General features: G+C 42.5%; 1 protein-coding gene across 1 annotated transcript in view; it reads right to left on the bottom strand.

Annotated features, from left to right (window-relative positions):
• LOC311266647 (receptor-type tyrosine-protein phosphatase S-like) overlaps positions 1 to 13,908 on the bottom strand; it is a 74,625-nt gene that overhangs the window by 31,031 nt on the left and 29,686 nt on the right. Inside the window, exons 5-6 of the mRNA XM_084369093.1 lie at positions 11,635 to 11,823; positions 3,547 to 3,657 (exon numbers count right to left, since the gene is read on the bottom strand). Coding sequence (XP_084225219.1) covers positions 3,547 to 3,657; positions 11,635 to 11,823 — 300 coding nt within the window. The remainder of the gene's footprint in view (positions 1 to 3,546; positions 3,658 to 11,634; positions 11,824 to 13,908) is intronic.

The following is a 13,908-nucleotide window of genomic DNA, read 5'->3' as shown; positions in this document are numbered from 1 at the left end:
TTTTTTTAGAAAAAAAAAAAAGAAAAAAATGGAAGATACCCAGAATTGGATACAGAAGTTGAAGACACGAAAGAGACAAAGAGACAAAAACAGGTAGATCTGTTAGAAAACAGACATGATTAGGCAGGCATCTCCTCATATGAGCATGCTGACAGACTGACAGACAGACAGACAGACAGTCAGACAGACAGACAGACTGCATCCATGACAGCTACATGCACAAGACAGACAAAGCAGGTGCAATGCAGCAGGACACAACACTGTCGGCTTCATTCACTCAGTTATTTTGCATGTATTAATATGGCAAAAAAAAGACGATTAATTAAGCATATGGATTAGTTTGGTAACGTGAGCAGCGACAGGATGAAGGTGAAGACTAAAGGGGATGATCGTTTAGTGATCGGACACATGAACTCAGCACTCTAAGTAGTGTGAACATATATCAGTCAGGACCAGAGACAAAGGACAGAAGAATCCACGGCGGAGACACAGCCGAGCACTTTACAATAAAGTGAGCTCATAACAAGGGATAATCCTTCACATGCTCACAGAGCCTTTAGCTTAAAGTTAATCGAGCCGGGCCACATGATTCCCCTCCATTTTCCATAAAGTTTTTTGAGAGCCAGGAGCTTCAATCTTTATTAGCGGGAGCTATCATTAGTCCCGTCCTCTGCAGGGAGTCTGGAGGCTACAGGCTGGGGGGACCTTGGCACAGCTATAAGGATTACCGCTGTATCTCTGCGCTGCTATATGCCCGCTCAGCACCGTCACCGAGCTGACATTTACGCAGCACCATCCCGTCTGTCTCAAGGACACGGCTTTCATTAAGCACTGTAGTAAGAGGGAATCATTAATATCCCCCTCGATATCTAAAAATGTGAATGGATATGATTAATTTCAAATGTCAGTCAGTAGAGGCGTATCAGAGTGTTTGGCCAAGATAGCAACAGCCAGAGAGATACAGCACGGGCTACTACTGTCAAGTGGGCATATTGCTATTCCTGTAAATACCAGGCCTATTGATGGTTCAGTGTTCAGACTTTTTACTAAATATACTCAATCACGAGTAAAGGCCCTGCACTGACGTCAAAGGATGTAATTATTATCAGAAAAATGATGAATTTCTGCTACAAGTGGAAATTAAAGGATAATGCTGAATGCTAAAGTACAGAATACAAGTAGCAAAAGTAGAAAAGAGTCATAAAATCAGTGAACTGGCTTAGTGATCTAGCAAAATCTAGCTTTTATATGCTAAAGGTAGCTAATGAGCTACAGTGGATATTTTAAACTTTAATCTGTAAGAGACAGAACATAAATAGTAGAAGTAGCACCTTGTGAGTGTTTCAGTTTACTGTTACTGATCTTATTATTGTGTAATTATTACTGATGCATTTATAAAGTGTCTTCACTGTTGCAATCAGTCGAGGTGGAGCTAATTTTAACTATTTTATATATATGTAACAAGGCATCATCTTATACTTTGCATTTAACATCGAAATTTTAGTAAACTTTAGGGGTTAAATAAATATAAAGGAATAAAAATATAATATTTCCCTCTAAATATTATTCTCAAATAAAGTAAAAATACCTTAAATGTGTACTAAAAGGTCCAGTGTACAGGATTTAAAGGCATCTAATGGTGAGGCTGTAGATTGCAACCAACTGAGTACCCCTCACTTCAGACTGGCCTTCAAAACGAGTTGCAGATCGGTGGTCGCTGAAAACGCAAAAACTGGGAAAGGCCAGTTCTAGAGCCAGTGTTTGGTTTGTCCGCTCTGGGCTACTGTAGAAACATGGAGAGGACCTGCAACCTTTAGATATAAATGGACCATTGTGAGGCAACAAAGACACAATAGTTCTCATTTATTATTTATACACTAAAAAGAACATCAACATCAATATTATATTTAATTTCTGCCAATAGTCGCCACTAAACCCTACACACTAGACCTTGAAGCACAGTACACAGTGCTTTATTTCTTTCCACCCCCGGTGACATTTTGGATCTCCTGCCATTTTGAGTTCATGTCGTGAATCAGGCAAACTAAAGATGCTTCTCTCCGACAAACCTGCACAACACGTATGACTTCAGCGCAGAAGGGCATGTACAAGCATGACCGCCAGTGCAACATTTTCCACTCGGTGCAACAAGTGCAGGACTGGAGAGGATGACATGGGAGCTGAGACACAAACGTTACACATGATGACAACAAAAGGGAGAAGAGGCAGCAGTAGCGGGACATGACAAGGCAGCAAGTTCAATAATATCACAACCCGAGCATATCAATAGGCGTGAACACACACTGTGCCATGCTCTCGTGTCAGTCCGTCAGTCAACACACATGCAAGCGGTGCTCCTTTCTCTTTCTCTCTCACTCCTTCCATGCAAACATCGCCTCTTTTTTAATCTTCCAATTCTTGGGTCTCCATGACAACAAGATCATACCATGCAGAAAACATTGATCGGGGAGTGAAGGCAATACCAAGGGTTCTGCACACAAGGCCTCACAATGCAGTCAATGCACTCTGCTGCGTAGGCAGACCACTTCATCATCGTAGCAGCTTTAGAGAAATCAACTCTCTTCATTTTGGAAAAGAAAATCACTTCACATCAAATCTACCTCGCCGTTCCTTTGAATGTTTTTTTTTTTGTTTTTTTTTTTTCCTTTTTTGTTTCTCTCTGTTTCAATAAGTGAAGCTTTCTGAAACAAAGGAGTAACAAAAGAAAAGAAAGAGCACACCAACCTTCTCGCAGCTCTGAGGGATGGAAGGGGGTTGATGCAGAACACAATGACGTGAGGGGGGGGGAGAGAGAGAACGGGGAAACACAGAGAGAATAAAAACGGCCAGCGCAAAGCCACTCATCCCACCGCATCACACGCACACACACACACACACACACACACACACACACACACACACACACACACACACACACACACGCACACACACACACCTCTCACCAGCACTCGCACATCGCACGCACACACTTCTCCGAAAAATCGCACTCAACACAGAAACTAGAACTTGTAAATGTGAACATTGGTCGTGGTCTTTCAGCCATAAGCCAGTGATACATGGGTGCCAAATGATGCCGTTAACAAAATTTAAGAATCGACTGTTTCACTTCCAATTTCATTCAAATCTTCAAATCAAATCTGTGCATTTTTTTTTTCTTTTTGTGCAACATTTTCCTCTTAATCTGCCTCTTGTACAGAAACCATTTTAGTAGACAGATCAGTGATGTTTCCATGCAGTTAAACCGAGGTGTGTCCCCCAACGTCACGTTTCATTTGTATTCTGCTGCGGGGGCTCGCACCAAGGTTTAAGGTGGACTTGTTAAGGGTGGTTGTGAGAAATACCAAACAACAGGATCAACATATATTGTAGACAATGGATGGGTTAGTAATACTCGTTTTAGAGAACAGTTATGGAAAATAAATAGCTGTATTTAAACCAAGAGCACCTTAACTGTTGGGATTTCTGCGTGTTTGTCTTTGTGTTTGTTGTGTGCGTGTGCACGTGCGTTCTGTGTTCACGTCCTACCTCGCACGTATAGGTTGGCAGGGGAGGAGTAGCGCACGCCTTGAGAGTTGGTGGCCACACACTCGTACTTCCCTTGGTCCGTTTCCTCGCTGTTCTCGATCTGCAGCGCTCCTGCAGGACGGACGGAGACGCAAAGAGAAAGGAACAAAGATGTTTAGTGGAGTTTGCAGAAAATGTTTCCGCTGCTGTCTGCTTCGCTTTGCATCCTCTGTACTTTTCTTCCAGAGATGTTTGTCCTGCCATGGTCTGTTGCTGGTGTATTTTGACCCTCAGGTATCTTCTCCTCTATTGCTTCACCATCCAATAAAAACAGCTTTGCTATTATCTCTGTGAGGCGCCATCTGAATGGCTCGTGCTCTCAAACACCAGCAGTTGTATTCCCCTCCCTCTTTCCCTATGAAGCGAACAGAAGCGGCGACGAATTCAAATCTGAAAGTTCTTCCATAAAGTTTGGAGCTGAAAAACAAGCCTCAAAATGACTTTTTATAAACTTAGACGACAGTTAAAGGAGCTTTTGTTGTCTAGCGAGTGATTCCTCTCCTACAGCTGGCTCACTGCTGCTGTGAAGAAAGCCTGTTTCTATCTTGGCAGTTAACTGGCAGCAGCTACACAGCCTTACCCCACGGCAAGAAGCCGACGATGCTCTTTAACTCCTCAACTTGTGTCTTTTACTCCTCAATTTTTATTCTCCTGCCCTGATCCCGACGTGGTAAACAGTGTCTCCCCTAAATGTGCTATAATTACACACAGAGCACGTCAGGTATTCTTTTGTTTCTTTTGTTTCACACAGTGCTATTCTTACTGCTTTTTACATTTTCTTCTTTTTTTTTTTTTTGCTACCGGCCTTTTGAATTACCAGCACAGAATTTTTTTTTTTTTTTTTTGCTCTTTCAGCCTGCTCTGTCACATTCATCTCATCTGAAACTGACTTTGACATGAAGCCTGAGGAGGATGCACAAAACCATGGATTACACTCTCTGCTGCAGGAGGAGAGGAAAAAGACACAACTCAAAACGCACATGACACACACACACACACACACACACACACACATAGGTGTGTAGATAAGCACGCATTGGGCTCACACACACAGACACAGACACAAAGCACAACATTTAGTATCAGATCTTCTGGGAGGCTGATAAAAAGGATCCGGCTTGTAGGAGATGTATGGATATATATAGAGAAACAGAAGATATAGTGTGCTCTGCCTGATAATCTTAATGTTTTCACACACACATACACACACACGGCAGTGGAAGCCGAGTTGAGTATTAGTGGTAATACCACAGGATAAAATTGCTGAATTACAGGTAAATATCTTTTAAAATGACAGAAAGTGCAGAAGCATTATCAGAAAAATGTTCAATAAATCACAAGTTAAAGTGAGACAGAATGGTTCCTCCAAATATTCCCAAACTGCATTATTATTCATCATACATTAATATGCTTGGAGCATTTATTGCTGGCTGAGGCGTCATTTCACCCAAATTATACACAAAAAACATTATTGATGTGAGCACAAATATACTTAAGGTGGCAGCAGAAGTCTGAGGAAAGAATGCCTCAAAACCTCAGCGCATTGAACCATCTGCATGAGAGCTTCTTACTAAGCAATAAACAACAACAACAAATAGACAACAGAAAACACATAAAAACAAAATAAGCTAGCAGCGGTAGTTCTTTTTGCCTAAATCATACTTGTTTTGCAGGGATAACTAGGTGATACTTAATATATTGTTGGGTAATTAAATCTATAACGATGCATCCTGTTTTATAAGATGGTCTCATGATCTATAGTAAAATCTGAATTTATGCAGAAACTATAGCTGTGATTAATGTTTATAAAGTAGTAGCATCCAGTAGAGTAGAAGAACAATGACACAAAATGGAGATATTTAAGATAATATAAGATAAATTAAGATAAGATAATCCTTTATTAGTCCCACAATGGGGAAATTTGCAATATTACAAAAGTAAACCGTTTTGACAATCGATTAACCACTTAAATCAACATTATGTGACCTTTAAACCTTAAAATAGCAGCTTGAAAATCATTTCAGATCATCAAATGGTGTCTCTGTCTCAGCCACTCCGCCCCTCATCACTTGTTTCTGCACTGTGTAACCTCAGTGAGAGGGCAGGATCACAGCGTTACACACGTTTACTTCAACATACAAGTTTTCAACACATATCATTGTTATGACGTAATGAGGTTTGTTCGCAGTTAGCAGCTACATTACGTCTGACAAGCTGTTACAGACCTGGGATTGGTTTGTATGACAGTGGGGGGCGCCAAAACGCACAAAAAGCCAATTTCCTATGTAATTTTTTTTAAGAAAAACACGTCGAACAATCTCAGGTTGTCTCTGTTTCTCTTTGTCATATCGCTGTAAACTCAACATCTGTGCTTTTGTGCGTCAGGCAAAACCAAATTTAAGAAAATGTCACCCTGGAATCCGGAGAAATCAGTTTTCTGTCATTTCACAGACCATCTGATTAAATCGACTGATCGAATGAAAATAATATATATAATATGTATTCCCGCCCTTTTCTAAAGGACAGCAAAAGTACTTAAAAATGAAACCTTCTGCTTGAGTTAATGTACTGGCTGGTTCCTTTCCACCGTGTTATTCTAATGGTGAAGAAAGCTTTTAGTAATTAAATCTTAAAAACCCGGCCAGTTAAGCACTAAAAGGTCCACAGAGTGTAACACAACAGTTTGTGTATTACTGTGTATGAGTCTCCAAACTACACAATAGCTGGTCAACACATGCAGAAGTTGAAACAACATGTTTTCGGAGGCTCTGAGGAAGCAAACTTTGACTCGTTACACTCACACGGCCGGGACGCAAGTGTGTGCTTTGTGTGTTCGAGCATGTTGAGTGAGCTGAGGCCCTGCTAGCTGGAGCTGTCATCCATTTGCTTCCGTCTTCTGCATTACATGAAAGAAAAACAGCATCGTGCCCTCCTCTTTCTCTCTGTTTTTTCCATCTCTCATTTCCCTGCGGTACAGGGCAGAGTTGGGAGATAAACAGGAATAAATTATCTGCTCTACGAGCCGAGCCTCGTCTCCAGAAAGCGGCGGAGGCAGAAGGAGAAGCGAGAGAAAAGACGGAGCGGAGGAGCGATGGAGCTGGACAGGTGGAGCTCTGCAAACAAGAACTCATCTGACAGCTGGAAGCAGCTCATATGGCTAACCATCAGCACAAATTTTGAAATAGGCAATTGAAATCTTCTTTTATGCAAAACGTGCTGTTACACGTCCAGTATTTATGCTCATAGAAGATTACCACATGCTGTATATACATAAACACATGGTGTGGACGGATAGCTGGCAGCAGACAAACCTAATGACAGTCGGGATGGAAAGGCAGGACAAAAAGAGAAAGTGAAACATAACGGATAAGAGGAAGGGGGAAGCAGTTTGTTGGTGAGCTGCTGACGGACCCGGGATGAGATGTGACTTCAGTAAATTGAGCTGCTGTGAAATCATGGACGGTGTATTACGTCCGCCGGGCAGAAGAATGAGCCGATCAGATGACAGCAGATACCGCTAACCTGATAGCTCTGCCAGAACATGTAGGTCAAACAGATCACCTGGACTCTCCCGCGAGGTGAGACATTAACTTTTAACTGGACCGGACAACAATCAGCACAGGCGGACGCTATTTTTACACAATCACTCAACGCGGGTTAAAGGGGCTCTGTGGAGCTTTCTGTGTTGTGTTTGTGGTTTGATGTCAGCAGACTTCATTTCTACGCCAACGTGAGCTACTGCTGCTCTCTGTCCTCAGAGAGGCACCGAGATGAGGAACTCCAGGATGTGCGTAAAAACACATCCTTTGGACTGTCACGGAAAATGTGATGCAAGTCCCGCACAAAGAAATCCACAGTCCAGCAGCACCGAACAACTTTCACAAACAGTCCACAGGATTGTGAAGGCAACAGAGAGAGAAGGAAGGGAAGAGTCTCAGATATGGCCGATAAATAAGTGATTAATACGTGTAAATTACTACAAACTGTTACGTAGAGCCGCTTTAATAATAAACTGTTGGGATCCAGTAGGTGATGGTGATGTCAGACTGTAAACCTTCTGAGAGTTTGGATGTCATATTAAGTGGTGACATGTCAAGTGTTGTCTCCTGGTTTTAAAAGCTAAAATAATAGTAATAAGTTGCTGCTATATATTGATTTCTTGTAGGCAATCTCAGCATCCTCTTCTTAAAAAGTCACTTTTACTGTACGGCTTTTTCTAACTTACAATATTTATTGTTATTTTTACATTTTTTAATCTTGTTCACATCTTAAGTTTTGTGTTTTATTGTGTTTACTATATGTTTTTATTGTAAAGCACTGTGTCGCTTAGTAACTAACTAACTAACTCAACATTTTCTGAAACATGATCCGTGAAGGGGTTTTTCTAAATTGCATTTTTTTTTTAAATCTGGATTTTTACCCAAAATAGATCATTAATTTTTTTGGCCAATGGCCTAATATCCCACCAAATTTCATTAAAAATCTGTTTTTCAAGACATCCTGCCGACTAACAGACAGGCAAACAAACAGGATCAAAAATAACCTCCATGGCAAAGATATTTAATTATGCACAGGCCACATTTTGAGTCAGTTCTCATGAGAGAAGCTGCCTTTAATAAAAGATGGTTACAACTGATTTTGAAGGATGCCTGTCATGTGAAAAAACTCAGTATTTCAGGTGTACTGTGCAGCGGATTTAAAAGAATTAAACTGAGTCTTTATGTTTTCCTCTACTCTTTAAGTAAAAGTGACCCAAAATGTGACCGTTAGCATAAGCACAACCTTTGATCAGATCACAGTTCTTGGCCAAGACAGGTCCATCCATTACCCAGCAGTCAACCTCAGGGTCCATATTGCATGCCATCTGTTAGAGCGTAGGTCTACGAAGGCTCTTAAGTGCTCAAGTAAACTCTCCAGATCTCGGTCCCAAATGTCAGCGATGGGCAGATAGCTTGTCACCGTTCTCCTCACGTACATCTAAACCGGTGCAGCAGATGGTGTGGAAAAATAGATGGATGCCTTGGTTGAGGTATAAAGATGTCAGGAGAAGTTCAGCTCTATACTGCGCCATATGTTTCTCCCCTCAGGAAGCCGATGGCGCGTGCATGCGGGCTTTAGGTGTGCACGCGTGGCGCTCATGACTGTCAACGGCCACCATTTGGACAGTTACCTGCAGATGATGGATAATTGTGTGCTGTGAAACGGCTAAGAGTCGTCGTTTGTGGGATTTCGAGTGAAGTCATTCCCGATATCATTTTTCATCCTGACCCATATGGGCCATAAAAATATTTCCAACACCCATCAGAGAAAGAAAAGGAAAAGACGGAGAGAAAACACTGTTTGTGGCCCAAAACAGATCCCTGGCTTCGCTCCAACGAGAGCTGGCAGCCGTCCACTAAATCAGAGGCATTGCTTGGAAGGCGCCCCCATTAAACAGATCTTAAAGGAGTGTTTCATCCATAACACATCTCCGTGCTATTTTGTGCCTAGCTCAGGTGTAATTGATTTCCTCCAAGTCATTTCGCTGCAGTGTTCGGTTCATTATACAGTGCATTTTGTTGTTCGGCTTTGTGATGCTTCTGGTGATTTGAAATCCTATTAAACCCAGCGGTGAATCTCACAGAGCCATTTGTCTTGCTACTGTTTCATTGATGTGATATGTGGCCTAACGCTCTGTACCGGTGAATCAGTGTCATGTCTCCGCGTGACAGCGTACAGGGGACAAAACGAGCCTCGGAGCGATGAAGTGCAACTTGTTATGATAGATACTTAAATTATTTACAATTTTAAGGCCACCATAATAAGTGTTCGTTGCTCTGCGCACCAATGAGAAACTACTAAGAGGGAAAATAGTAAACAAAAACTATTGTTTTAGAGATGCATGGAGCGTTGTGAGGGAGTTTCTTTGTTATTTTGTAGCTGCAAGGCCACCAACGCTTTTTCATAAATTATAAGCAGTGAATAGAAAAACATTTGCATAGTGTTTATCGTAATTAGGGATCTATAAACAATCACTACGCCGCCGCCTCTGGCATCCTTCTCATGTTTCCAATGGACTGCAAAAGGCTTTTTTTGGTTTTTAAGTAGATCTATTGTCTCACCTGCCTCCATGCAGCAGTGAATCTGGTCCTACACCAAATTCCTCCCACACCCACTGCGGAGTATTTTACACAGAGGCAATTACACTTCAGGTACCGTGTATATCACAACATCCACTGTTTCACACCGGCGCATTGCAGGCCTGACAAGCTTCGGATTTCTCCGCACACTGTACGTGAGAGTTTTAAGGGCTTCGTTTTCAGAGCAAAATCATAAAGAACTGATTAAAACAGTGTGCTTAACATTAGCATGGTTGTCAGGCTCAAGTCATCAGCTTACTACCAAGAGTAACACTAATGCACTGTTAATTCCAAGACCATGGAGCACGTCATTAGCTAATGTGTTATCTTATTTTGTCAGGAAAAAAAAAGCCCCATTTAGGACTGCATGGTATTACCCCGCTGTGTGAGAGCCAAACACTGACGCTACTGTATCAGAGTTTGGGCTAACGTTAGCGACTCTGTCCTGCTCTTTATTGGATTTGAGAACATTCCAGGAAGCCGGGCCAAACCCTTTACCCGTAATATCATTATATTTGCCAAACAATAAGTCGTTATCCTGAAAGCTTTTCCTCTGTAAAAGTGAAATTACAAACAATAAAGAATAAATCTAACCTCTGTTGCTTCAATACAGAAAGCATCAGCCAAATCTTACATTTCAATTTTGCCTCTTCATTTATTTGTCCTCCTTTGCCTGGGATGAATGTAGCTTTGCATAATGTTATGGTATGTTTAAGAGCCTTTCATGTGTTTCTGCAATAAGCATCTAGCCAGCTATTCCTGATCAAATCCACACGGTATTGTCAATTCAGTAGCAACAGTAAGTGACTAAAGATAATGTGTAAGTGTGAGACTCCTGAAGTTTGATTAGTTCAAACAGCATCAAGGCAAACGCTGCAAATGGAGACACAGACACAGGGTTGACGGGGGGGCAGTAGCGATCAGTGAAGGATATTGGCTGACAGCGGGGAGCTATCCGCGCTGGCAGGACGGAGGAGCACAGAGAATATGGATGAAGCAACAACAAAATGGTTTCGCCTCACCATCACTTTCACTCCCCCTGAGGACGACCGAGTGAGAACGCGCTGAGAAAAATACGCGTCTGCCTACTCCAGGAGACACTGTATCATCTATACAGAAGAGCATAAACAAAGCTGAACAAACTGTCTTAAGCGCAAGATGTGATCCTTCTGCATTCACCGCTCGATCTGTCTGCACACACACACACACACACACACACACACACACACACATTCCTCTCTCCTAGCAGCGTGGAAAACTTCCCTCCTACTCGTCCTTGCTAATGACTCTGGCAAAGTGATCTTACATTCAGATTTGAAGACACTGAGCTCATTTCACACAATTTTAGACGGGGCGGGTCAGATGATAAGAGGATCATCAGTAATGTGCAGAAACTCCCATATTCTGTTGCTATTGATTTTGAGATCTGACAAAAAGAGACTCATGGTTGTTTTGGGGTAGATTGATTATTAGATTAAGTTTATATTTCAAAGTGGATTTACTTTATAATTGTGTGAACTTTTTCAGCCCACTTGTGATAAGTATACGAGACCTTTTGTTTTTTTCAAATCACATGCGCACATGGTTTTTGACCTTTACGCTCCACAATGGAAGGACATTTGTGCCCTTAAAGTGTTGTCTTTTTATAATCTTTTCTCCCAAATGTTAATAAAAGCAGCATTTTTCTGCCTTGGCTTAAGGATGGCACAATTAGCCTTTTATGAATTTGGCTTTAAAAAGGTTTTACCCCCCCAAAGGATGCAGATAAACTCAGAGAGGAGCATGTAATCCCTCAATCCTAATTAAAACATGATAATCACCAAATTTAGAGCAACAGGGATTTTACCTGATAGCGATGCTAAGCTTTAGATGCCCTGTTTGTTTACTCATTTTCAAATGAAATAATCTGACAATAACTCGGCCATCTCACCTGATCGGAGCTGTTTGATGCGACCCTGGCTGGAGCTGGGGTCAATGGGCAGGAAGTCTTTGAACCAGGAGATCTCTGGGTCGGGGATGCCGCTGGCTGCACACAGCATGGTGGCCGTCCTTGTCCGCTCCACCACCTTCAGCTGGGGACCCATGTCTATACTGGGGAAACCAAATGGCAACAGGTCCTCTGGAAGCAGACACACAAAGAAAGAAAGGATTCAGGATTTACAGATGCTAGCAGCATTCGAAAGTCAAAAGTGGCCCTTTGAGACAAGTCTAAGAGCCTAAAGCTATGCTGGTGGCTGTGTGGCTTGTAGGCACAGCTATACTTTGAGCTAAATGCTAACATTAGCGTGTGTTAACATGCTCACGACAAAACGCTAAGATGCATATGCTCAGCAGATGTAATGTTTACCATCTTAATTTAGCGTTCTAGCATGCTAACATTTGCTAGGTAGCATGCTGGAACAGCTGAAACTGATGGGATGCCGTTAGCTTTGCAGGTATGCACAGTATGTAATTTCTACCAGTAAGGGTCTCGATCAGAACAATGAAAACAGAGATGGAGTTTGATGATGTCGTAAAGTAGTGTGGGATCGTGGGAGATGTTGTCTTCATTGTTAAACAACCACCATAGCAACATCCCAACTTGTTGTACTGGAAAACAGCCATCTTGGATATGATGTCATTCCCAGCAGGTAAGTGGAACGCAGCATCCATACACGACTCAACAAAACGTTTACCAAAGGCGTCGTCATTTTAGACACTTTAATGTTGAAATGTGACACATTATATCTTTAAGTGATCACCTACATTATAACAAATGATCCAGAGAAGGAATATGAATATCTGGACTGGATTTCATGGCAATACATCAAACAGTTGTCAAGATATTTCACTCAAAGCCACAAATGTCAACCTCAACGTCATCGGGATTCATCGCCAGGGAAACATGAATGTACGTACAAGGTTTTCTGTTCAAATTTATTCTGGACCAAAGCTGTGGACCGCTGACCGTCCAACTGACTGACAGACTCGCACTGCCATCCACGCTGCTAGCACGGCTATAAAGAGATAAAGATAAAGCGATGAGGAGAGACAGAGGGCTGGGGGTTGGGGATCAGAGTGGTTTAGATGATGTGAGGCTTGCTCATACTTTATTCTGGAGCAAATCCATCGGGACAATAATGAACAATTGTGTGCACTCCTTATTTTTCGGGGCAGTTGATCTGCAGTTTTTCTAAACACAAGCGACTGGTTTATCTGCCTGCACAGAGGCAGAGTCAGCCCTGCCATGCATTCATTCCTTACTTTCCCTCTCGCTCACACACAGACAGTGATGTGAGAGCCACTGTTCCTCCGCCTTTAACATCTGCAGACGCTTGAGAGTAGAGATACTGGCGAGGACAGCAGAGCCACTATACCCATCCTCATCAAAGCCATGTGTTCGTTCCTACAGCTAGCTTGTCATCAGGTGATCTGGTAGGCGGGCAGAAACACATCTATGGTTTCGTGTGTGTGTGTGCGTGTGTGTGTGTGCGTGTGACAGGTCGCTTCTACAGGAGTATAAACATACCGCCCAGTCAGCAGGAGTTACTTAAGTGCCGACACACACACACACGATAAACACAGCCACGCGTACACACATGCAGTACACTCTTAACCTCGAAACACAGGTGTTTGGTGGCAGTGGCAGTGAACTGTGAGTTTTCCGTGGTGTGGCTCCGTGGTGGTAATGATTCCTGTCTAATAACTATGCAGAGAGCTGCTCAGAAACAGCAGCAGCAATTAGAAGCTGGGATCAAGAGGAGGGGCAGGGCACTGGGGGTAATAAGGACTTGTTAGCAGTAATTGTTAAAATGTACCAACGATTAGAGAGGCCGATCTGGGATGTGTCTGGATATGTCTGATTACGCTGGGGTGGGGGGGGCAGTGGATAAGTGTGTGTTGTTTGTGCGCGTGTACATATTTGTTTCTATAGGGATGTTCTTATTAGCATCTTCGCAGATTTGTGCGACATGTGGAATAATGCACACACACACACACACACACACATCCAGGAAAATGAGGGCCTGTGCACGCAGAAAAGCAGTTGCTTTCCATTTCACACACACACAAACACTTTCACACACTTTCACTGGTGAATGGGATTAAGCAGCTCGGTGACAACAGTCCAGATGGCCAGACACGTAATCAAGCATCCATCAGGCTTCCTGCTTCCTCCTCTCCTTACCCTTTTAACCACTCCATCTCTCTCGCACATACACACCGA

Source organism: Pagrus pagrus (genome assembly GCF_965226575.1).
Source record: "Pagrus pagrus genome assembly, chromosome: 12".
Classification (NCBI taxonomy): Eukaryota; Metazoa; Chordata; class Actinopteri; order Spariformes; family Sparidae; genus Pagrus; species Pagrus pagrus.
The sequence above is the reverse complement of the archived record's forward strand: the minus strand, read 5'-3'. Positions and strand labels throughout refer to the sequence as shown.